The 26,245-nt window shown below is 49.8% G+C and overlaps 1 protein-coding gene across 1 annotated transcript; it reads left to right on the top strand.

Annotated features, from left to right (window-relative positions):
- Positions 1–10,678: 10,678 nt before the first annotated feature.
- On the top strand, positions 10,679–17,858 carry TEKT3 (tektin 3; the record flags this gene model as incomplete). The annotated part of the gene is made up of 7 exons (XM_082326664.1): positions 10,679–11,257; positions 11,810–11,893; positions 13,475–13,545; positions 13,795–13,938; positions 15,246–15,468; positions 16,402–16,556; positions 17,642–17,858. The coding sequence occupies 7 exons, from the start codon at positions 10,679–10,681 to the stop codon at positions 17,856–17,858; spliced, it is 1,473 nt and encodes a 490-aa protein (XP_082182790.1).
- Positions 17,859–26,245: the final 8,387 nt, after the last annotated feature.

Raw genomic sequence — 26,245 nt, 5'->3', positions numbered from 1 at the left:
TACCAAATGATATCAAGTTATTCACGGGATCTAATCTGATCGCAGCTGTCTTAATTATTTGTTAGCTTTACATGGAAATGGTTTCCCTTTGTTTTGAAGTAGTAAACATCCTCCGTAATCCTCCAACCCCAGCGGCTGCTGATGTATGGAAACCAGAGAGCGATGCTGACCTAAACCACCGAGGGCCCCGAGTGTCACAGGCTGCCGCTGGGAGTGGATCCAAATTCATCCCATACTTTGCTGGCGGATCCGTCTCAGGCATCCTGGCTTGGGCCAGTCACAAATGTGGTAAGAAAGCCAAATTTTCTGAAAGGAAAAGACGGTTCAGATTCAGGCTCCAATTCCAGCCTAATATTTGGCCAAGCAAGGTAGGCTGCTTTGTTGTCCTTATCCAGCAACTAAATGTAGTTGGAGTTCTTCACGTCGCATATCGAAATGGCTCTTAAATACACAGACTTTATGCTTATCAGAGCTCTCAGTGGCCAAATCTGATAAAAGGAAATTTTGTCTGGAGTTAGATCCTGGATAATAAGTGATACTGAAATGTGGAATTACTGCTTTATTTTTAGCAGAAGTAACTCTGTCAGTGATCTCTTTGCAGAAGTGTTAAAATCAGTCAAGCAGTCTGGGTAGTGTTTTAAAATAAATTGTAGTCACAAGCGCTTAGTGTGTTTTGTGAGCATGTTAGGGACAGACCAGTCAAGGCTGCCTGTGTTTTGGAAAGTTCCAATAAAAGCAACTGGTATCTCAATTGTTGTGTTTTGGCTGCAGCCCTCTGAGGTCCCCTGGGCAGGTGCATGGGGATGGAGCGGAGCAAGGTGTTCCCTCTGCTTTTTCTCATCTGCCTACTCAAGCCTGAATAGCTGGTTGTATCCTAAGCCCGATGAGGGAGCAGGCATGGGAGGAAGGATGGGGCGAGCACTGGCCAACTTCTCCCCCTGGCCTGGGGCGAGTCAGGTCACCGCACACCCACGTCTCACCTTATTGAGGGTATTTTTTCCCTGAGCTGGCTGTGTTTTTCCCGACCTGGCTGTACCACGTGTATCACAGCGGAGCCTTGCTCACTGCTCAGCCACGGGGTATTGCTGCTGCAGAAACAGAACAGATGCACTCCGGGAGATTAAATGCAACATCAAGCAGCTCCCAATGCTGTGCCCAGCACGTTTGCTGCAACCATTCCTGCAAGGAACATTTGCTGAGTGTTTACTGAGGTAACTGTGCACTGGGAGATATTTTTCTTCCCCCTGAGCTGGACAAGTGCAGTAGCAGTGGGGCAGGGTTCCGCAGACCCTTCCAGCGCCTCGCTGGCACCGCGCTGCACTGATGGAAGTGCTACAGGGACCTTTCTCTTCTGGGGCTCCATCAGTCTCAGGAGTAGCCGGTCCACTGGAATTATTTGGTATTATTTCCCCATGTATCCATCCCAGAAATCAGGGGCTTTTCTGCAGCAAAGGCTCCTCTCCAGTCGTGTCCTTCTGAGCGGCAGCAAAAGACGAGCAAGGGCTTGTGCCATGGGACAGTGCAGAGGTGCATCCCTCCTTCGTGAAAGTTTACTGCCACGGGGAAGAGTGTTTACATGACCATGGAAAGAGCACCCTGGCATTGCTGCAAGGGGAGCTGAAAAGTGAGGAGAGAGATATTTTTTTTTTCTTTCTTTTTAAAAGCAATTTCCACGAAGGCTGTTTTTTTTCTCCAGATGAGCTTTCTGGGCACTTCCAGAACGGGGCTGCATTCAGCCCTCGCTATTTCCTGAGGAAGCAGAAGCTGAGGTCTTTCCTATCGGCTCTGCAGACTTTGTGATCCTTTTGCTGTCTGAGAAATAGTAGCCTGAATACGATGACAGAGAAAAAAAATACAACAACTCTCCCCTCCCCTTTCCAGCCCAAGCCCTTGCCAAAGCAATAAAAAACTTTAAACAATAGCCAGTCATGACATAAACCAGTCCTTGAGTGGCCTGCCAAAATTCACCTCAAGAAAGTAGGTCCAAAAATAAACACTAACCTATAAAAAGCCCCACAGACTTAAAGATAGTCTTCCCATTGTGCTAATTGCTTTCACATCTGGCTCAGAAATGAGGACTGTATACAAGCATGGAGAGGCCACCAATAACTCACTTCAGCTAAGCACAAAAGCATGTGCGTAGCATCAATCACGCGAGCCATCTATTTCTACCCAGCAGATCTCAGATGCTGGGGCTCAATTTCAAGTTTGTGTTTAAATTGCCCTCAAATAATGGGGCTGGTCATGATGTTAATAAACAGCACATGGTTAAATGCTTTCACGGGTGGGATATTTCAAGGCGAATATAGAGAAACTGGTTTCATTTCCCTTTTCCCCCCTCCATCAGTTGTTGGACCACAATGCTGTTAGCTCTGAACAGTTTTTGCCTGGCCTCCTCCTTGAAAAGAAGTCAGCCCCCGGGGTGGCTGGAAGGTTGCACCTTTGATAAATCAAGGGCTACAGCAAGACAGGACATACAAAGGAAAGCTAGCTGGGGATGGTTTCATAAGGCCTTTTCTGTGTGCCTTGGAGGTGACCCCAAAATGTGACCTTGTATGAACTTGTTTGGAAGAACAAAACTCCCGTCAGGCTCCTGGCAGGTCCCAGGGAGCCAGAGTTGTGCTGTGATGCTCTGCATCCTCTGCTCTGGGCATGCGTTCATCTTTTTTCCTGCCGATGTCCAGACCTTTTATATGACTGTGAGTCAGTGGGTGTGTGTAGGACTGTCTCCTACTTGCTTGTACGCCTATTTGTTTGTGTCATCGATTGAATTTTATGGTCTGAGCAACCCTTTGCTTGTTGGATGCAATTTGAAGCACACTTTCCCCACAGCTTGGACTTTGCGGTGAGGCCAATATAGAGAGCAAAATCCAGACCCTGCCCCACGAGCCCATAGTGTATTGAAGTGGCTACAAGGAGGCTTTCCCCAAAATCACTGGGTTTTCTTTCTGATAGTTCCTTGGGCACCGCTGAGAACATCACCAGTAAATTATTACATTTTCTGAGATCACGATCGCTGTGATTAGATGAGTTATCTGTGTCTTAACCTTGTGGATGCGCAGAGCAGCCTGCCCTGAGCATCTGTGGTTTGGTGGTTGTGACTCATCACGAGAGCTCAAGGAGGGATTTGTAATGATTTATTCATGCCACGTTTATTGTTTAGAAAGCTCAGTCAAACACTACTATGGTTAGACTGAATAATTCATCTGCCAGTCTACTTTTTGGTCTCTTTATTGGTTTCTCTCTTCGTTAAGAGCCTCGTGTTCGGAGGTGAAGATCACCTTAGTCTAGAGGCAATTTTCTATGCTTGATATCTTTGGAACCCAAAACTTCAAGGGGTAGATTTTCAGCAGGTCTAGCTTTGCTGAAGGACTAAGGGTGTTTTCAAGAGAGTCCGGGTTCATCTGCCCTGGGTCAGTTAGACATCCAAGTCTGGGTATCGCTCTGTGCATCTCTTATGGGACACGGAAGAAATGTACCTTCCCTTGCACCATTTGCCTCATCCTAAAAAAAGCATCTAAGATAGTTCGGATAACGGCCTCTGGAGAGGCTTATTTCTTCCTACCGACTGTAAAGGAAAATCATTTAGGTTGCAATGTCTAAACTTAGGTGAAGTGACTCCCGTTCAGCATGTCCCCCATGGGCCAAACTGGGGCAAGTGGGCTGCTATTACATGTCACATGTAGCTCCTGAGCATCCTGAGCTCCAGGGGAATTTTGTGTGAGGACAGAGGGACGTCAGCGTAAAACAGCATTTGTGTCTCCACACAGCGGGTCTCGCTGGTTTAACTCCATCATTTCCCCAGTGTCTTTGAGAAATTTGGTGAAATGTTGCTGTAGATGAGAGCCTATCCCTCAGCTCTGAGGCAGGGCGGGAGGTGGGATGTGCTCGCTCCATCGGGACGAGGGTACGAGAGGGGTGGGAATGGCCACCCCTGCCTTTGCACCAGGGAAATGAGGGGGTGGTGGGCAGGACAGGGCAGGGGTTTTGCTTTGCCTCCCCTCGCTGCAGCCTGCCCTCGTCCACTTGCTCAAATGTATTCCCTCAGTTTATTGATAGAAAAGTCAGGGTGGAAAAGATGTGAATTTTGTCAGAAACACAGGTTCTGGCAAAACAATAACTAACTCTTTCAAGAAAGTTAAAAAAAATGCACATGAAACGCATGCATAAGGAATGATTCGCTTAGGTAACTGTCACTGATTTGCGCAAAATATTTGGGCTGTTGCTCATGCCTCTTTCAGGGCGACAGGATACATACAGCACGCTTCCAGCTCAGAGAAAGGAAAGCTTTCACAACAGGCATTTTTAACAGTTTTTCTATGAATAGCTCCTGTGTCAGAACCGAGTGCAGGGCAGGACTGCACATACTGATGTGCTGACAACGTGAGGTGGTTTCTCAGGCCTTCGCCAACACGTGCAGACAGTCCCGGCTGCATTGCACCATTAACTGTGGGCTTATTCTTCCCTACCTTACGCTATATTTACTCCAGTACAGGCTGACGGACATTGCAGACGTCATCCCACCTTAAACCAGAGCAAGGGAGGGGGGTCAGGTCCTGCTGGGGTAACCTGTTGATGGACTGCATTTTTGTAGCTATTTAAGGATACCAAGGAAGTGACTCAAATGAGTTTGAATTAGCCACAAATTTGAATTTGGCATTGCCTCTTATTTATTTATACTTGCCCTGCTGGGGCTCAGCTGTCTGCCTGCAGAGCACAGAGGGGTGCCTGCCAGCAGGCTGGGGAGCTGGGTTTTCCGAGAAGTCCAGCCAGCAGGATGGTGGCACTTCCAGGTACTGCACGGGGCTGTGGAGGAGCCGGCACAAGCACTTGAGCTTCTCCAACCATGGAAAAAGGACACAAGCTCTTCGAGGGGCTGTTGGCAGAGGAAGGAAGAGACCCAGATGATCTCCAGTGGCTGCCCGTGTCCAAAGCTGGCTCTTTCTCCTTGCCAACCAGCTCAGACTCCTCTCCCTCTCCTCCAGGTTCGGTGTCCAACCCCCCCAGCCTCCGCTGTGGCAGTGGGGGGCTCAGTGATGGCCATAACCATCTTTTTCCACTGGCCACGTACAGAGATCAAAGCAGCCCAGGCCTCACCTTGAGAGTCCTTGGCCCTCCGTGTTTTATGGTCAACTCATAATTTTCACCGAAACGCAGGAAACCCAGTAAAACCTTGGAAAATCTCACGCATTTCCCGGCCAGATGAAGCCTGCCGTAGGACGTGCCAGCAGCTGCAGCTGTGCGTGCAGCTCATCCCTAAGAGCCAGCCTTGGTTTCATAAACAGATAAAATCTTGAAGCCTGTTTGAATCCCTAAAGTAGTCCTGGGCCAGGCGGGAGCGTGCCGTGCCTATGAGCATCCTTGTCCTTCGGTGTGACAGCATGGGATGCACCACACACAGTTCTTTTTTTTTTTTTTTTTTAATTCTCCATGAATTAAGGCGGCTTTTGAAAATTATTCTGTTATTGAATGGACAATTGATCCCTTTCAGGCAGGTACGGTGTTTATAGGAGACAGAGGAATATTCAAAAGCGGTGTGAAACTCTGTGACTGGGCAATGTTATGGGTACATGTAGACTCATGACGGATGCTATAAAAGATCTGGATCTGGGTATTTTCAGAAGGGTAGCTTATGATCCAGCGTAATGCTATATTAATAGACAGCGAGAATGTAGAGCTGCGACAGAAAGACTGACAGCTTTTGGCAGTAGATTTTGTACTTAGGTATCTAAATGTATCCCTTGAAATTCCAGTTTAGTCAAATAGGCAAACCTGGGCTGATGTGCTGAAAATCACAGCTTAACATCAGCCTCACATTTTCATCCTTGTTTTTCTTGTTTGATTCTGAGCTAAAATGCCCAAGGCTTTGGGACAAACTGTGTTCTCACATGTCCATCAAAACTGGATATGTCCCAGGAGAGCCGGGAGTGGTAGTTTTGTAATTTTAGTGAATTTACTGCTGTTGGAGTTGTAGTCACAATTAAGGGACATGGTTTAATTACTTGAGTAAGTGAAGGCGATGTGAATAGTCCACTTAATTTGGTGTGGTACCCAGAGCACGAGGGATTTAGGGACCATTTACTGCATGCAGTTGATAACTTCTTGCTCAAGAGTCGCATAGCTTGTTTTACCTGTGCCAGTTTTCCGTATCTTTGCAGCTTTTTAGGTACATCGTTAGCCCTTCACTTGAAAAGCCACTCCGGATTCCATCGTGGGACCAAAGCTTCATCGATTTTGATGTCCCCTGCTGTCCCTCTGCATCGCGGTGCTCATGGGTGCTTCCCCAGAAAGACCCTGGTCTGTGTGCTCTGCAGAGCACCCCTGGGTCATTTACAATATTATCTAATTATTATTGCTTAATTTAGCAAATACTTCAAAAATGGTGTGGTTGCCTACAACAATTAGTGGTGTCCCTTGTCGTGCAGTGATTCATCTGAACAAAATTAGCTCCGGGCTGGGAGTGAGAGCGGGCGTAGATGGAGGCTGGGAGCGTGCGAGGACCAGAGCAGGACTGGTCCGAGGGCGTGCGCATGTCCTGCCGAGGGCAGAGGCTGGCTTGCTTTAGTTGAAATGATTTTATTTGATTTAGCTATAGAAAAGCAACTTGTGTGCTGAACTTTTTATTTCAGTGGGATTAAGTTGATTCTTTAGCCGGCTAAAGCAAGACGTGTGTTTAAAGTGAAATCAAAGTGTGCTAAACTTTGTATACATGAAACAGTTTGAGTTATCTTTTATGTCAGATCTTTGGCAGCAGAGGCATGGCTTTCTCATGGAGGCCAGCTCCGTGTGTGTGTGCACAGACGGCAGGAATGGTGGGGCAGGGCGTCACTGCACTCACGAGAAGCTGTAAAACATTTTGGTACAGTCTCAGTCTGCAGCTGCAATAGCTGGGAAAACAAGAAGAAACTGAAAAAGGCTACGGTAATGCAGATGTATCAGCCTGAATATTTGATGAACCATCCACATTGCTGATGGTTAACCCAAAGCAGTAAAATGAAGTAAATGAAAACGTTTCCTCCAGATAAAGTGGGACACAGAGGTCCTCACAGCAGACCTGATGGGCATTTTCAAAACTTGGAGAAAAACCTCCTTGTGTTAGCCAGAGTGGCTGTGCTAACCACTGGCACTACCGGGCTCGCCCTCTTTCAGTGCCTTTTCTCAGTTTAAAGCCTGAAATAACTGGGAAAGAGCCCTCTCCCAGGAACCATTCCTGATGTCACTGGGTGACTGGTGCGCGATGCCGTGGTGCTGCGTGAGGCTGTGCTCCTGGGGACACCGTGCATCTCCTCACTGGGGTGCCATCACCCCCACCCTGGGGTACCTGCCTGCCCCAGCGAGGCCTCCGCTTGGCCACGGGCCGGCCCTGGAGCACCAGTGCTGGCACTGGGTTGCCCAGTGAGGACACTGGTTTGCCCATGGGTATCGCTTGGTTGTCCAGGGGTGGCACTAGGGTGCCCAAGGGCTGTACTGGGTTGCCCATCGGGGTCACCGGACGTTGTCCAAGGACAGGATCAAGTTGCCCGGTGAAGGCACGAGGTTACACAGAGTCTGCACTGAGTTGCCCAGGCATGACACTGGGTTGCCCACCAAGGGCACTGGGTTGACCACTGAGGGTACTGAGTTCATAGGATCATAGAATATCTCAAGTTGGTAGGGACCCATAAGGATCATTCAGTCCAACTCCCTGCTCCTTGCAGGACTACCAAAAACTAAAATCATATGATTAAGAGCGTTGTTTAGCTACTCAACAGTTGCCCAACGGCTGTGCCTGGTTGCCCTGGGGCTGCATAACATTGCCCAGCAAGGGCAGTAGGTTGTCCAGGGCGGGAACTAAGAAGCCATCTGAGAGTATCTTCTTGCCCAAGGGTGTCACCAGGTTGCCCAAAGGCTGCATCAGGTTGCCATAGCAGCTCCAGGGAGTTGCCCGGGCAGAACCCTGAGCACTCTGTACCCGTGGCAACGCTCCGCTGGCCCTGTGTCACTGATGGCACCGGGGATGCTGCAGCACCTGACGGTGCTGCCACCGAGACCGACAGCACAGCGGTGAGTAGCAGCCCCCCCGGGCACCCCCAAACCCCTGGAGTCCACCCTGTGCCCAGGCAGCTAAGGGCGAGTATGTACTTTAACTGGGAGGGGAGGACTAAAAAAGCAGATATTTCTCCTAATCCCCCCCCAATATCATCCAAATGTACCCAAACTAGGTGGTCAGGGGCTCCCGTCATTTGTCCGTGTCCAGGGGTTGCAGAAAATATCACCTGGGGATGGCTTATCCTGAGGGGGATGCAGGGGTATTTATTTCAGCTGGAAATGCAGGGAAATGTAACCCCGGTCCATTCCCAAGGTTTTTTTCCTCCCTTTCTTAAACGTGTGTCTGTCAGTATCTGAAAGGGAATAATTTATTTGCAGGGGTGGGAGCCAGGAAAGCCATCTCCCACCCTCTGAATGCTGTTTCTCAGGTATAAATAAATGGCACAGAGCTAGGGAAAGCGCAGTTGTCTATCCCTAGCAGGGACAAAAGGGCTGAAGTGACTGGTTTGTGGGAACCGGCACACACAGTGGTTTTTGTTGGACCTGAGCACAGACATTGCGTCCTCGGTTCTGCCAAACTGGCTCGGAGGGTCGTGTTTGCGAAAGCTTTTTTGCTAAATTTGAGGGTGTGATTTTCCCGCTGCCTATCCCACAGCCTCTTCGGCCAGGCTGGATCTGGGGGCGAGACTCGGTGCCCACAGCTATGCTGCTCTCAAGTCAGGTACTGGGGCAGCCCATGCCAGCATGGCCAAAATTGGGCAAGGCTTGAAACTACAGTCCTCAAAGTTCAATGATTTCCCAGCTGCAGGCTGTGCACTTTTCCCCTCTGACTCATCCCTATTTTTCTCTGCTTTGCCCTAGCTAAAGGACCTGTTATTCTCCTGCATTCACTGTTCATTTATTTAATAGCTGCATTTTGAGACACTGTTCATCTGAATGCATCAAACCCTTACAGGCACGGGCGACACAAAAAGTCTCTTAGGTCACCCATAGCTAGATGTTGGAAAATGTACAGTTTAATGGGTTGTGTTGTCTGCTCATCACCTGGTGTAAATGGGCACAGCTCCAAGAGAGTCAATGGGCTGTGAGCGTCTGGCATTAAAGAGGGTTACGCGGGCGTACAGTAACAGCAGGTCACGGGCAGAGCCTGCCTGTCCCTGTGTGCCTCCCATCTATCGCCTTTTAAGCTTTCCAGTAGGAAACCATGACTCCTTGGTCCTGCCCTTGCGTAGAGAGAGGCATTCCTTGTTGCAGAGGTGACTAAAATGAAAGAAACTCGCTTTGCCAAGGGTTTTGTGGTTTTAAAAATAAGCTGGCCTCTCTTAGCTTGCCTACACATGCAAATTGATTAGGGTAGCCCAGGAGGAGCAATTAAAGCTCAAGTCATGTGATTGCTTGTATGGATGCTTTGTTCTAGAATAAAAGCAAGTTTATTTCATGCAAACATCCAATATTTAAAGGATTCAAGTTGATTCCATGCTGTCATAAATGGGATTTAGCACATGCTTCACGTCAAACCCCACTCCCATCCAGGGATCTTGTAGCACACTGGTGTCCCAATCTTTCACGGGGGCTCTGAGCCAGGCTGGGAGCAGTGGGGACGGGGCGGTGTTAGGGGAAGGACACGTCCATGCAACACGGCAGCTGGCTACAAGAGCCACAGGGACTTATTCCTGCCAGTGGGTGACACTTGCAACCTTACAAGAGCTTCATACAGAACACAGCATACGCCCCTGAGTGTTTGTCCTCAGATTAGGTGTGTTAGGTACATTTGGTGGCCCTCTGCATTGTATTTCTGATAACAATTAACTCATAACCTCAATCTGAAAAAAGCAGTAGCATCCACAGTGCCGTATGCAGTTATTGGTGGCAAAATCTTCCTCCTAGGGTTACTGCAAGGCTGGCGTTTATGAGCCGCTCTGAAAAGACACTGTGAGATATCTCCTTTCCAAGCACATTTATTTTACATCGGGTGAGCCATAGACATTTTTCTTCCTTTGCAAGTAAAGAGATGGCTGTTCTTTTTAGGTTGAAATAGACGGGGGGGGGTTCAAATTTGTATATAGTCCTGCAAAGCTCAGCTCACCTGCAGACTCCTCACTCAAGCATTTAATGCAAGTGAAGACAGAGATGATGAGGATGGAGTCCGTTGCCCACAAATTGTGCTGGGTTGGTAGCAGCTGTGTGTCCAAAGCTATTGGGGCTGGTAATGGAACTTTTAAAGAGAAAATTACATCTGGAGTACTATAAGATCCACAGATACGCCGGCCAAAAGAAACAAACGAATAGCAGAGAATCAGCAACTACAGTTTCGCTGGATTGATAGATTTAAGGAAAATGAAGGCATAATATCTGTTATTCCCCTTAGCAGCCACGATTTGTTTCTCTCCACATTTCAAGACCTGACGCTGGATACTAGCAACAAAGTCAAATCCTTATATATACGAATACTTGGGATGCTGTCAGAAGGGATTTGCTTTCAAGAGTTTTAGGCCTGTACAGATGATGTGTGGGTGCTGCGTGCATCACTGTTTGTATTATAAGTTGCATGTGTTGCTGTAAGAAGTAATGCAAGTGCAGGAGCTTACTGAGTGAGGTTGTCTTCTGTCTCCTTTGTGCAGGACCCGTACCTGAATAGCAGCATTCAAGGATGGAGCTGGTTGGCTGTCCCTTAACAGCAACGTGCGCCCATCCAAGATCAACACCTACCAAGTTTCTGCCTGCCATCAGCACCATGGCTTCAAGCTATAAGAACCGTTTTCCTTACCACCCCTTGCCTCAGAGCTTCAGCCTCCCCTGGATGGCCAGAGCTTACTATAAAACAGCTGCCATCAACCCAACTTTGGCTCCCTTTTCCAAAAGCTCCCAGGGGTTAACCCCCAGCAAGATGCTTCCTTTTGTTTCCAACAGAACAACCCTTTTCACCCGGTACACCCCTGACGACTGGTACAGGTCCAACCTGACGAACTACAAAGAGTCGGAGATTTCCCGGCAAAATGCGGAGCGTCTGAGAGTTGATACCTCCCGCATGATTCAGGATAAATATCAGCAGACAAAGAAAACACAAGTAGAAAGCACCAAAAACCTGGGAGAACGTGTCAATGATATTGAATTTTGGAAATCGGAGCTCTGCCATGAGCTGGATGAGATGATCGGAGAGACCAACGCACTCACAGACATGAAGAAACGACTGGAGAGAGCCTTGGCCGAGACGGAGGCCCCTCTCCAGGTAAGCAAGATGTCAGTGGGCTGCAAGCTGTAGCCTTCTGCTGAAACATCTGCAGCCATTCAAACGTCTAATTAAGTTTCATTGCAGCTCTGTAACGTCTAGAAAGTTTTTATTAAGAGACCATTAGTTAAGTTAGTAATAAACAAATCCCTTGCCATCTGCTGCATCCCCTATCAGCACATGCTGAGCACATCAGAACAGTATTTGCTTAACCAAATATTTTTATAAGCGGTATATCCAAAATTCTGGTTTGGGAGACAAAAGCCCATGTCTTACTACGAGGCTCTGGCAAGGTCAGCATCAAGCCTGACACAGGTCCTCGCATTCAGCTGTGGTTGCACCAGGGACACGTGTGCTCCCTCATGTTGATTTAATGCTGATGTTGCAGCTCGGCTGCTCACTGTCCGCTAAACAGCTGCCCTGGGCACTTTTGTCCCCTGCTGTCATCTCTGTGCCCACCTATAATTTCTTTTCTTACATTACTTGAGATGGGGACTGTCCCTGTAGGGAACCCTGCCCCTGCAGCCTGCAGTGATGGCATGTCCCCAACAGGTCGCTCAGGAGTGCTTGCTTCACCGGGAGAAGAGGATGGGCATCGACCTCGTCCATGACGACGTGGAGAAACAGCTCTTCACAGTAAGCTTGGCAACTCAGATCACATGTTAAAGCTATTTTTACGTAAACTGTCCTAAACAGGCTTTGCAGCCTTGTTCCCTAACTTGCTCCTTAGTGCTGGTGAGGTGCTAAACTCTTCAAACGCCCAAAGCCCGCTGGGCCCGGGGATGGCGTTCCCCCACGCAGCAGCATGCCCACGTGGCATGGGTAAGGCTTGCCCTTACAGAGGAAGGAATAGCTGAAAATCAGCTGTGTGCTTGTGTAGCATATCAGGGTCCTCTGTCCCTCTTCAAGCAGTTTGTGAGACCATCCTGCCTCTCAGAGCCCTGCCGGAACAGGATCTATATGTATCTATATCACACACATATGATATAGCTATATATCTATATCACATACATATATCTCTATATATGTATCACACGCAGATATGGAGAAGGCAGCGTGTGCCCGACAGCTTGTCTGGTTTTCCCAACTATATTAGTTGGTCTAATAAAAGATATTACATCTACCCCCAGCTTTGCTTTGCTCAGAGCAGCGTGGCCGCAGTAGGAGTGCCGCTGTGTGTGCTTAGGCAATATATTTTATAGAAATCATAAAAGCATGCGCTCCTGCCTGCTTTTGTATAGTCTGCTTTAAATTACGAATAAAAAGCAAACATGACAAGAGCTGGCAGAGAAGATGGGATCCTAAGGCAGGATACAGTGACATACAATCACGGCAAAGGCATCGTGAAACTGGGAAGGAAATCGCAGGCCCTGGGACTGTGAAGCCAATGCTCCGTTAGAAGATATTTTCTTATGAGTCAGGCCCTAAAAAATTAGAAGATTAGTTTAAAGGTCATGAGATTTTAAGAAAATAATCAGAGCTGGTATCTCTGTTATGGCATTCTGGATTTTAAGTGTTTAGGACACATGTAGGCCGTGCTTTTCGGTTGGCTCCTGCAGACGGGAGGGATTAAAAATTACTGGATTTGGAGCACTAATCACCTGCCTCCAGTAGCTGGGGCTTCACAAACAATCGATCTGTGCTAAAGTCAAGTGAGCTGAGAGCAACACATGCCTTCCTCCAGTGGAGCTGAATGTTTCTTAGAAATGACTGGGGATTTACACCAAAGTAAAGTTCATCTCCTCTTGTCCCATATGGATGGGATTTCTCCTGGGAAGGAGAACATTTTGGGAGCAAAAAGGGCAGATGCTGATTTGGGGATGGTGGTTTGTAGCGCTGCTGGCCCAGGGAACCACTATAACTGTTCATACCAGGTCAGGATCTGTCCCTGTCGACGCAGCGGGACTAACCAGCACTTGGCACTGATGTCAAGATGAAAAAATACTTACTAACCCACCCTGAAAGTGAATGCAAAGGCTGTAGGTGTGGCCACGGCACCCTTCTGTCACCTCCCGGTCGCTGTGCACAGGCTCAGCTGCACGAGTGGGTGCGCAGGGGTTGGGGGGCACTTTCTCCCCTCCCTGCCTGTTTGCTTTGGGCAGAAAGACAAGCAGGCAGGTTCTTGCTGTGTGCAGGGTTGGAGAGGTCCGAGGGGACGGGTGTGACCAGGATGATTGAGTGTGGACGCTGATGGGGTCATGTTTTGCCTTTTCCCAGGAAGTCGATGTCATCAGGTCGTGCCAGGAGAGAATGCAGCGGTACCTGGATAAGGCGAAAGCCCAGCTTGCGTAAGGAGGAGCTCCTCATCTCATGCCGTAGGGGTGCTATGCATTTGCAGTGGTGATGTGAACCCCCAGCAGACCCCCAGCTCTACCCACACCCCGTGGGTGGAAAACCCACGCAGGCTCCATGGGAAGCGGGCAGCAGTGCTCATGGGAGGACATAGCTGCCTGGGCAGCAGCTGCAGGGAAGCGGGATGGGGAGGAAGCCATTCCACCCATACATCCCCACTGATGGCTGTTGCTTGTGTGTTGAAGGTCCAACAGGGCGGCCCAGCACGAGCTGGAGAGGGACCTGGTCAACAAGCAGGCGGCCCACCGCATCGACGACAAGTGCCACCACCTGAGGAACACCTCCGATGGCATCAGCTACTACCGAGGGGTGGAGCGGGTCGATGCCACGTGAGTGCACGCAGGGCGGTGCGTGAGCACCAAGCCGTCCTCGGGATGCATGGTGCCTCTCCCTGGCAGGGAGCCGGTTGTCCCCAGCCCACCCTGAAGGCATGTGCGTCTGCATGGCACATCCATCCCCCCTGGAGACACCCACCTCGGAGGGACTATTTCTCTCCACTCACCATAAAGGGAGCACAACCCTCTGCTTTCAGCTGGATCCCAAACACACAGAGGGTGAAAGTGAGTCCCAATATTAATTAAATATATAATTAAATATATAATTAAATATATAATTAAACATTATGTCAGAGTTCAGAGATCAGCCTGAAAATGAATTCAGTTCAGCACCTCTGCACAGCTCATTAATTTTATGCATATTTTCAAGGATGTGTCAGTGCTTGCCTGAGTGCTCTTCATTGACGTGAAGTCTGGGGGGTTCAGCCCAGCAGGGAGGGGGCCTGGCAGGGAGCCGAAATGACACACAAGATAAAGAAATAGAGAGCATGATCCTGGGATAGAGTTCAGCTGCTTTTGGGTGCCAGGAATTCGGCTTTGGCTCTGCAGTAAATGAATGGTGACCTAAACCAGCCTCGCAGAGATGTGCCTTAAGCGGCAAAGGGCTGAGGGAATAAATCTGCTGCTCACGGAGACGCGTGCAGTTTATGGAGGGACATACATTGATTCAATTTTTCTAATATTTGAATAATTATTCACAGTAGAGCTCAGACATATTTAGACAGACAAATGAATTGCAAAGGTTTGATGCTAAAATTCAGAAGGGGGTAAAATGTGCCGAGGATCAGCATGTTTTAAATGGAGCTTATGTGGTATTTAAGGCTTTTGTTGACCTTGTTCTGGACTACTGCACAGGCGAGAACTTCATCCTGAATGCACACACAGGGAATCGAATATTATCTAATGCTCGTTCAGTTTAGTATGAAACTGAGATAAGTTACAAGCAAAATAAATTGACTGTAATCTGCATGTCATCGTGAAGCTGTGAATCACTTGGCACTTAAATGCCTCGAACGTATAAATATGGGGTCTGATTAAAATATCTGTTTTTTCTGGGGAAATCTTTTGTTTGTCTGAGCTTTCATAAGTATCACAGTTGTCTTCATGAACATGTCATCATTCGATAAGTGTTGTTGAACAAATGGTGTCCAGATGTTTCGCTTTCATGTGGTCAAATTAAGAGCATAGATTCCCATTAAGGCTGTGCTTAATCCACGCTGCTCCCTGGCAGGGTCCATGCCTGCTCATGTCCAGCTTCAGCAGCACGGGCTCACCGGGGGCCTCTCCTTTCCTTCCCCCAGGATCTCAGTGCCGGAGTCGTGGGCCAAGTTCACGGACGACAACATCCTCCGCTCCCAGAGCGAACGAGCGGCCTCTGCCAAGCTGCGGGACAACATCGAAAACCTGCTGGTGATGACGGCCAACGAGATGTGGCGCCAGTTCAACAGGGTGAACGTCGCCTTCACCAACCGCATCGCCGAGATGGCCGACGCCAAGAGCAAGATTCAGACCCACCTGGCCAAGGTAGCCTGAACCCCTCCCGTTCGGTGTCACCCTGTCACTTCCCAGTGACACCTCCAAAGCAGGACCCTCCACGCAGACCTGGCCCAAGCAGAGGAACATTCGCCACAAGAAGTTGGTTATAGTATCATTTCTGTTTGAAACTCAAAGTACTGGGGGCTTTCTTCTTGGAGCAGAATGAGTTGGCGCTGTAATTGCATCTCAAGGGATACTGGGTTTTGCTAGTGCATCCTAGCTGACAGCCTGGTAGCACAGGGATCTCCAGCAGAAAATGCCAATGCTGGTTGCATCTCCTGGTAGTTACTTCAGAAGTGCTGGCTGCCCTGCAGAAAGTCTTTGCTGGGCCCCTGCTCGAGTGCCTGCCGGGGGGTTCGCAGGCTTGTTTCTCCTCCAGGGATGTGCTTTCAGTCTCAGTGCTCTGTGTTTGCTGCACAGGTATCCGTGTGTTTGCTCTGCCAAGCAGAGTAAGTGGAGATCAGTGATGGGCACCTGGCTCAGACCGGTAGGTCTCATGGAAAGCTTCCTGAAAAGCGGTCAACACGGTATTGATTAACTGAGTGGAGACTGGGCTTGCAGCACTGTGGGCTGATGCCATGTCCTTAAATGAGGACCCATTAAAAACCTTCCCTCTATTAGTTGCTATTGATGGATGATCAGTTCCTGCAAGCAGTAATTTTGGGAAGCTGGTAATTCAATAGATCCATCACTGCTCCAAAGCCTCTTCTGATACGACAGCAACAGCAAAGAGAGGCTTTTCCCTGAAGAGAAATTGCTGCTGGATCTGTGCCTCGATATGTGTCAGAGGGACACTGGTCTGAGCCCAGGGTCTGCTTACTGAATTTGTTTTTTTCTGCAGACAGACAGGAGAAAAGGGAAATGATGTGGTCACTTGAGAATATATTTTTTAATTTACACATGTGGTTTTTTTCATGCCAGACACTGCAGGAAATCTTCCAGATCGAGATGAACATAGAAGCTATCCGAAAAGCCATTAGGGACAAAGGGCCTCCATTAAAAGTGGCTCAAACCCGGCTGGATGAGCGCACGCGGAGACCAAACGTGGAGCTGTGCCGGGACACTGCCCAGCTCCGGTAAGGCAGTGGAGGAGTCACTGGTGGAGCACTCAGGAGCATCACTGGATGACAAAATTAGTCATGTTTGTTTTTTCTTAATAGTCCTTCCATAAGTGCACCGATATAATCAAAAGCAATGAGCAGGTATCCCAGCCTTTGGGTGCTGGGAGGGCTCTGCACCCATGAAGGAGGCTGTACACCATGGCTGGGTGTACACTGTGGCACCCTTGATGCCACCCCATGAAGGGCTGGATTTTCCCCACTTGGGTAAACGTCATATTCTCTCCTGCCTCCTTCCCGGCGATTGGAAGTGCTCAGTTTTGAAGGATAAGCCTTTCTACTCTCCGGCAGGCTCACGTTGAGAGCACTTAGCTCCTTCCTTCTGGGTAACTGCAAGAAAGGGTGCCTCATATGGAGAAGCAGTAAGGGCTGTCCTCCCCTCCCCTGGGGACACTGGAAATCCTTTCAAGGACATAGTGAGCTCTTTGGGATTGCACCCCAAGGGGCTGTGGAGGAGCAGGCTGCCCTGAGAGCCTAGCAGCACCCCTGTGAGGCACCCCGAACCTCACACCTCCTCCTGGGAGCCCTTTGGGCATGATTCCATGCAAAGCCTTTTAAAAGCAATTTAAACCCAGCCCCAGAGCCTGTTTAGCATCACACACGCCATCGTTTTATCCGTCCTCCACTTGTGTCACATTCACTTTTAGCTTCTCCCAGCTGTCCTGTGTGGCTGTGTGTGCATCTGTGGGTGTGGGGAGGACCCCTGCACAGGGAAATCCAGGAGGGTGAACCAACAAACCCGCAAAACCAAAGGGGAACAGGAAACCACAGCTGCTCATCTCTCGTCTCGGTGGCACGAGCTGCTCTGGGAGACGCGGCTGCACATCGCCGAAGCCTTAGAGCAGACTAAACCATGCCTCCCCGCCGAGGTCTGGAGGAGCTCTGCCCTCAGCTTTCCCATGCATCTGCCAGAAACGGGGGTCCAAGTTACTCTGAGCACACGGAAGGGGGAAATCCTGTGCCCAGGGAGCCCGTCAGCAATGCCGTGCTAGAAACCACCCTCATGATGGGACTGTTAATGGGCATTTCTTGCTGTTTTCCAGCCTTGTCAACGAGGTCCACGAAATCGATGAGACGATCCAGAGCCTTCAGCAGCGGCTGAGGGATGCTGAGGACACGCTGCAAATGCTGGTTCATGCCAAGTCGGTCTTGGAGCACGACCTGGCCGTCAAAGCCAACTCGCTCTTCATCGACCAGGAGAAGTGCATGGGGATGCGCAAGACCTTTCCTAGCACTGCGCGGCTGGTGGGTTACGTTTAGGCTGGGCTCAGCTGAACTCACCATATCTGTTTTGGGAGGTATTCCCAGTTTTGCTAGGATTCATTCCCGGTTTTGCTAAGATGCTTTGAAAATACGTGACTAGACTTTCACTTTCTGATGAAAGCCCTGAGTAGAAATTAAATGATCGCTTTGTGTGTTATATGGTCTACCAAGATTTTTTTTTTCCTTTCTTTTTTTCTCTTTCCACTGCTCTTTCACAGTGTGCCAGAGAGCAGCTGAAAATACCTTGTATGCGACTGAGAGTAAATCCACCCACGGGGATTCATTTCTACCCTTTTAATGTGTGATTTTAGGAGAAAAAATGTTGTGTCTTCCTCCTTTTGAGTCTGTCTGGTGTGGAAAGCACAAGGGGAAGTAAAGTTAGTTTTCAGAGTAATTAGCTGTTGACATTCATAATGTATTTTTAACGGTGCAGCAGGAGAAACACAAACTATGCGTAAAGCGTTGCAGTATGTTCTGTTTCTAAATAGAAAAACTTGCATTTTAAGCTGATTTCTAATGATAATTTTCTTGCTTTTGAAAAATGTTAAATGTCATCTAAAATGTCAGTGCTGGGGTCTTAACACGAGAAAGTACTTTCGACTAGCTAATTGAAGAAAATGCTGTGGTTTTAATTTTGGTGAGTATGGGTTGGTTCCTAATTTAACCTCTTGAGTGTAGTTTGTTGGTGGAAGCACCAAGGCACTTTGAAGATAAAGAAATGAGTCGGTCCTTAAGTCAGCCACCCTGACTGCTATGGTACTGGCTGTCTTGCTGTAAATCAGACCTATTTTACCAAGGATTTGAATTTTCAGAGGGATAAGTCTTTAATCAATCTGAGGTTCAGTGTGAAAGTCTCTTTGCAAAGTGTCTCCTTAGACTCACGTGTCAGACACTCTTGAATCTTTTAACCTAAGCAGAGTTGAGCTCAGCCTAAAGTCTGTAGGCACCAAGATCCCAAAAGAGCAGAAGCTCAAGTCCCTTCTCCTCCCTTGGGAATCCAGGGCATGGACCTCCTGGCCCGGGCATGGACCTCCTGGCCCAGCATGGGGGCTCTCGGGAGGTGAGAGCATCTTTTCTTGTCTCGCATCCCCAGATGATGCCGTCTCACAGCACAGGTCCGGCCAGACCTGCCTGCCCTCGCCGCTCTCCCAGGGGCAGCCCCCGCGAGCTGTAACCTGCGCCGAGGTCCTGCCCCAGCCTCAGCACCTTGGCAGGATCTCTCTTCACAGCAGCAGCCCGAAACAGGAAGCAATTGCCTTTTTAAACTTTTTTTTTTACTAGCACTTTTGTCTCATGGAGGCTAAAAATAGGTTTCCTCTACTTTGTGTGTATCTTGGAGGCAGAGTCTGTCGGAGACAGCAGCCAGCCTTTCTAAAGAGAGAGACAACCATAAGCAGGAAAAACTGTCCAGCTTATCACACCTTCCCTTTCTTCACATATCTCCCTCCCCAAAATAAGCCGATGGCATGCTGATCTCATAGGCACTTCCAGTTTTTGTTAGCGTCCTCGCTAGCCTTCCCGCTGCTTTGTGGTGCTGCTCTCCCCGTGTTCCTTTACTGAAGACTTTCACAAACCCTGGTGATTTTGGCTGCTCTGCTGTTTTGAAGCCCCACTCCAGATGGCTGGTTTTCAGGGAGAGCTGCCTGTTTTCTTTTTTGAGAAATGGGACCAGTGAATTTGTCCCCAGCTGAGCACTGGGAAGTGGAGGCACCCAGAGTCCCCTTCTGAAAGGCTCATGCTTTTAAATAACTTGAGCGAAGTCCTGGCATCAGTGACAGCTTCATATTCATTTCACTTCCACCTTCATTTCTGAGTCACGTAAAAAAATATCTGAGTTACGTTTTACTATGAGGGCCCACAGATAACAATCAACACCCAAAGTCTCCTATTTTCTCCAATTTTGCTGTCAAAGCACCCCAAGCACTCATCTTTCCCACTAGCCCAACTCCTTTAAGGCTTTCTCCTAGTTGACAATGTTTATGTAGTGTCGTGGTTATCTGACTCTAAATTTTATCTTGCCCTCCTACCCTCTCAATGCTTCTTTACACAATATTGGCAATGCATTTCTTTCCTCCACTTGAGCCACGACCAGAGGAATTTCAGTTGCAGCTTCTTTCATTTCTTTCACAAATACTTTCCGCTTTCCTGCAGCCGATTTCCCAGACATTAGAGAATTCCCAGGTCCCTTTGGGGTTTCATTCTCTCCACGCCAGTTTTCCACAAGTTGACAATATTGATGTTATTTCTGCTGGTAGCTGATACTCTAAAGTCCGCCTCAAGCACTTTGATCGTCTAATGCTATGTGTGCTTCAGTTTGAGACTTTTTTTCCCCTCTCACAGCATGTCCTATGCACATCCCATGACGGGAGCCAGCCCTGCCACAAAACTCCTGTAAAATGGGTCTCTAGGGAGAGGGTTTGGGGTGAAATTCCAAGAAGCACGCAGCTTGGGGCAGGATCTCCTGCACAGGGATGGATTTGCCTCCCGTGACTGAGCTGCTGGTGAGTAAAGCTGCTCGGTTCAGTGGCTGCAGGGTTGGTTTTGGGGTTGCGGCCAAGCAGTCTCTATCTTTAATGTATACCAGGTGCATTAAACACCCCTCCTGCCCTCCTGCTTCTGATGCTCGGCACTGGTGAGGCCGCCCCTCGAATGCTGTGCTCAGCGCTGGGCCCCGCACCCCAAGGCGGCCATGGAGGGGCTGGAGCGTGGCCAGAGCAGGGCAGCGAGGCTGGGGCAGGGGCTGGAGCACAAGGCTGGGGAGGAGCGGCTGGGGGAGCTGGGGGGGCTCAGCCTGGAGAAGAGGAGGCTGAGGGGAGCCCTCATCGCTCTCTGCAACGGCCTGAAAGGAGGCTGGAGCCGGGGGGGTCGGTCTCTTCTCCCCAGTAACAAGCGATGGGACGAGAGGGAACGGCCTCAAGCTGCGCCAGGGCAGGTTTAGGTTGGATATTAGGAAAAACTTCTTCCCCCAAAGGGCTGTCAGGCCCTGGCCCAGGCTGCCCAGGGCAGGGGCTGAGTCCCCATCCCTGGGGGTATTTAAAAGCCGTGTAGACGTGGTGCTTGGGGACATGGTTTAGTGGTGGGCTTGGCAGTCATAGGTTAACAGTTGGACTTGATGATCTTAAGCGTCTTTTCCAACCTAAACGATTCTATGATTCTATGCGGGAGATGCCTTTGCTTTCGTACCATTAAACGATTTGCTTTCATAGATCACTTCTAAACAGTATCCCTGTTTGCCTGGGCTGCCTTTCTGCACTGATGTGATGTTTCCTTTCGCTAAATGCCTTCAGTCTGAAGAACAACGTGCCTGCTTTTATTGCTGTTTATTGCTGGTTTATTGCTGGCTATATCAGCCAAGTTGCTGAGAAAGTTAGTTTGTGGAAATTCCTTTGCATCCTACAGCCATATTCCCACCCTCCTGCATCATTCCAATAAACCCTGCAGAGCTGGGTTTGTAAACTAATTGTTTACTGTCTGGAGGAAAGAAAATAAACTAATAATCCCAGGACAGCGTTGCTTCACGCAAGCTAAGCTTCGTGCCCAGGATCCAGTTGAACAGTCAAGGCCAGTCTATCAAGAAGCTATTCAGAAAGGAGGCTTGGGTGTTTTTGTTGTCTAAGAAAAGAAAAATCATTGAATGTCCTGGAGGAGTCTGATATGAATTTGGGTGAAATGAAAGCTTGCCAAAAACCATGTTAACAGTATATTGTATAACTAATGCAGATTATTGTGCTCGAGGGAGAGAGAATTCCCAAAACAGCATCAGCAGTCAGAAAAAAAACCAAACTCATTTCTATTATGATTTCTATTATGAAAAAAAAAAAAAGGAGAAAACTTTGGCAAAATGCTAAGGAAAATTTGGGCAGTGTAGGATCATAGAAATGGCTGTGCTGGCTCAGACCAAAGTCCAGCAAGGCCCAAATTCAGCCTCTGACAGAGCCAACAGGAGATGCTTCGATAAAAGCACCAGAGCAAGGCAAGCACCCTGTGATACTTTCCCAGTCCACTTTCCCAGCTTCCAGCAATTACTATCTCAAGGACTTCCTGAACTGGCAGGGCTGTCCTTGAATTTGATATCCCCCAATGGATTTGTTTCACATGATCTTCTTCCAGTCGTTCTTCGAGCCCGTGCAGACTTGCAGCATCCGCTGTGTCCCTCAGCAGGGAGCTGCAGGGGACCGAGCATCATCATGCTCAGAGCATCGGCGGCCGCTCTTGGGACCCTGGAGGAGGCTGAAAAAGGGGCCAGACCTGGGACTGCTGCAGCCAAAAGTCTAAAACTCAGTAACTTGGGCAAAAAGGTAGCTCAAAGGTGGTTTAGATCTGTATCCTCTGTAGCTTCAACACAAGAGCTTGCAGAGGCGTGGCTCCTTTTAAATGCTGTCAGCATGCAGGAGACGAGCACGGATTGCAATTTCTGAAAGTATCTGTGTCCTGACACAGTCATGTCCCAGCTGGGAACCTGGGTTGGTTTTTTTGGCTTTTGGAATCAGTGGGTAGATTTTGGTTTCATTGGAGGCAGTGGGATTTTCTCCAGTGATTTCAGCCTGACTCTATCAGTGATGACAACTGGCTTGGAGTTGAAAGTAAGAAGTTGGATGAAGTTGGTTTTGGGGCATGAATGCAGACAGGACTGAAATATTTTATAAATTCTTCTTGGTTTGGTGGAAAACAAATGTCAGGAAAAGTAAGTAAATATCTCCAAGATGTATTAGACATCTTGTTTTAGAAGTCGGCTGAATTTAAATGTCTCCCCTTCCATTTTTTTCTGCTTGAAATGGCTTTTCAGATAGCCATTCCACCAGTTTTATCAGAAAAGGTAAAACATACTCTCTCAGTGCATTTTGATGCAAGCAGCGTTTTAGACTGGAGGAAAGGCCCGTTCCCCCCGCAGCCCTGCAGCGGGTTAGCCCTGCGTTAGCCGTGCGGCCCAGCAACCCGCAGCGGCACCCCCTTCCCGGGCACGGCGCCCGCCGCCGGCTGCGGCCCCGCCGCGCTGGGTGCACAGCTCCCTGTGCGGGGACAGGGCAAGATCCTGGCGGGGCCACCAGCTGGGGACGCGCTCTCAAGGTGGAGAGCCTTCCCGCAGCCCTTCGGCTGGAAATACTTATTTACATAGTTATTTCTCTCTGTGTATGTGTATTTTTATATATATATATATGCACGTGTGTTGTTTGGGGGAACACTATACGTTCTCCATAAAATGCGAGTCAAACCATATATTGCTCTCCTCCTTTCCCTAGTTACACAGTTATTTGAAAACAGGATTTTTTTTCCCCGTTGTTCTGTTCCCAGCCCCACACGAGCCACGGGCTCACTGATGGCAGCGCAGATTTCTGCCCCTTCCCCTTTCAAATCCTCTGTTGCTAATGGTCTTAATCACCAGGGTAGAGAACGGGAAGCGAGTCCCTAAAATTGTGATGACAGAGCAAAGTCTTGGGGTTAAACAAGTGCATCCACAAGACGACATACAGAGGAAATCTTGTCGTTTTGTGTAGTTTGATAATGCTTGTTTTAAGAGTGGTTTCATTCACCTGGCCTGGGGAAGGGGATGGTGTACGTGTACGCTGGACCGATGGCACCAGAGCCCATGATGTGCTGGTTGGGGTGATGCTGCAGGCACAGCTAAATGAGGCTTAGACCCTTTTCAGCAAAGTCCTCAGTGTGTCACTGCCTTGTGCCTTAGCATCTGAGCCCCTTAAGATGATATAAAAACCACTTTCCCTCCTAAATTCTCTTTATTTTATTCTAGAAATTCAAGCTAAAACATTGTAAAAATTTTAAATGATTCCATGGAATAGATTCAAAGTGAGAAATCCACATTTTTTTACCCAGTGTTTATAGAACCCATCAATCTTACAGTATTCCCAGCATAGCCTGTGGCGAATCTTGTTGGTACACAAAACATTTTTCAAATTTATCGTGGCGCCTGCTCATATTTAGGCAGTGACCACTGCTAGCCACGCTCGTAAGGAGACTGAGCTGGGGAAGCTGGGCAGCTTTCGAGCCCCTTGATGGGAAGCATGGTGCAATTCCCCGGCTCAGGTGGTGATGCCATCGATCTGGCAAAACCCGAAGGGCTCTGCTGTGAACATCCTCACTTCCTCACCTCCTCTCCTCCTGGCCCGGTCAGCCGCCATCCGGCATCTCCGGTCGATGGAAGGCGTAAAGAGGAGCTTTGCCTCCAGCGCTTTCACGGGAACTCCCCGCGCTCCCTGGAGCAGCGTGGCCCCCATCGCCAGAGCTGCCGTGATATAGCACGTGCTCAGCAGATGTTTTTCCAAAGCCTCACTCCATTTGGATGATGCACCTTTCCAAGAAGAGAAGTGTCTGAGGAGCACGGGAGTGATGTGCTCTTCTCTCCGGGCTTCCTCCGCAGTTTCTAATCCGCAACTCCCAGCCAAAACAGGCTTCATGACCCGCAGGCTACTCTTTTCCCTGATTTGTTTCAGATATTTCTCCTGTGCTTAAAAAGCTGCTTTTGGCACTGTTTTCAGAACTGGAGCCGAGGTGGTTTTGCTCTCCCACATTCACGGAGGAGCTCGGGTGCAGTATGTGACCCCCACACCTCCTGGCTGCCCTCCACCGCTGTGTTCCCCGCTCTGCTTTTGGGGAACGGGTCAGATAATTTATCCACAGACACAGCAGCCGACATCCCAGACCTACAAACCCGAATCAGAAGATCGTCTCTAATGGCAGGTTAGATTGCAGTCCTTGGGGACGAGACCCTTCTCGCTCTGTGTTTGCGCAGCCTCGAGCGCGGTGGCTCCTTCTGCTCCGAAAGCAGAGCAGACGCTCAACCCGCAGAGGCAAGAGAGCCCGAAATAGCCTCATTAGTGAGGAATGTACTGATGGCGGTCCAGATGTTTTAGTCCTCTGGGGCTTGCAGTCATGGATGGCACTGGCTTGGGACGGCGAGCGGCAGCCTGCTGTGGCAGGCGGCAGCGTCACAGGGCGCAGGGGGTGGCAGCGGCAGAGAAGTGGGTGGGTATTTTTCCGAGGGAAGGGCAAATTGCATCCTTTGAAACCAGGCTGGGCAAACCTGCACAAGGCAGAGCCGGCGGTGCTGGAGCACAGTTTGGCTCGGCGGCATCACGGCGGGGCGTGCAGGCATGTACTGAAACAGGGGCTCGAGCACGGTGTGAGGCCGTGGGCCTCGTTTCAGCCGCTGGCCCGTCTCCCCCCCACCCCCACAGAGCGCTCTGAACTCCCACTCGCTGGCTAATGTGTGCGACGGGACCACTTACACGAGTGCGGAGGAGCCAGAGCCCGTGCTGCAGGGAACACGCCTGTGCTTGCCAGGAGGAAGGAGCCAAGCACGCTTCTCTCCCTCTTTCTCCCAAGATTTACAGTTTTGGTGGCTGGATGCCGAATTCCCTCGTCTCGGCAACAAAGCAGGACTAGTTTGGAGCTGGTGCGTGGAGAGGGGATGGGGAGGTAGGTGCTAGTGCTCAGGACTCCCAGGGGTGCACAGATTTCCCGCGCGGGCTCTTGGGGTGGTGTGGTGTGTCTGGGGTTTATTTCAACAGATTAGCGGTGCTTGAGGAATGAGTGAAGGCTGCTGTACCTAAGTGCTCCAGCGTTTTGGAAAATCTCACCCTCCATTTAGTGAAAAGTTGCTCAGTCCCACAGGATTTGGCTTCCAAGTTCTAAAAAACTCCAGCCTGAGAGCCAGAATCACATCACCATCGCAGGAGCAAATTGCGAAGGTGTCACTTTGCTGGACGCAGCCACGCTGTGTAAATCGGAGGCGGCATTCCCCTCGACTTCAGCACAGCCGGCCGCTCATTCCCCAAATCCCATCCCACGGATCCCTGGCCGGGGCTGCACAAACTGCCTGCGCCGGGGCGAGGGGAGCCCCCATGCAGCAGAGCTCTCTGTCCCTTCCATGCAACCTCACTGCTGACCGTGCCCCCCTCCCCACGCATCCCGGCAAGAGGAAAGCTCCCTGCCAGCCCTCCCCAAAACTCACTTATCTGCTTAGGGAAACACCCAGCTCCCCACAGCCCCGCACTCCGCTGTCAGCCGCTCCCAGACACGCAGGCACCCACCCGCGCCCACGCGTGGCCGCTGCGGCGACGGAGCGGGGCAGAGCCGCCTCCCGGCAGCCAAGTCCCTCCTCCGCGGGTGGGTGAGCAGCGGGGGCTCCCCACGACGGGGAGTCGTCGCTGGGGGTCCGTCGTGGGGGAAGCAAGGGGAGGGGAAGCCACCCCCCCACCCCCCCCAAAAAAAATCCCCCCGCTGCCCAGCGGGAGGGTAGAAGCGGGATGGGGATGGGGATGGGGATGGGGATGGGGATGGGGATGGGGATGGGGATGGGGATGGGGATGGGGATGGGGATGGGGCAGTGAGTGACTCTCGGCTCGGGGGGGGCGGGCCGGGGCCGG

This window comes from Platalea leucorodia, assembly GCF_965183815.1.
Source record: "Platalea leucorodia genome assembly, chromosome: 14".
NCBI classification, from domain to species: Eukaryota; Metazoa; Chordata; class Aves; order Pelecaniformes; family Threskiornithidae; genus Platalea; species Platalea leucorodia.
Note: the sequence above shows the minus strand (reverse complement) of the source record. Positions and strands in the feature narration are given on the sequence as shown.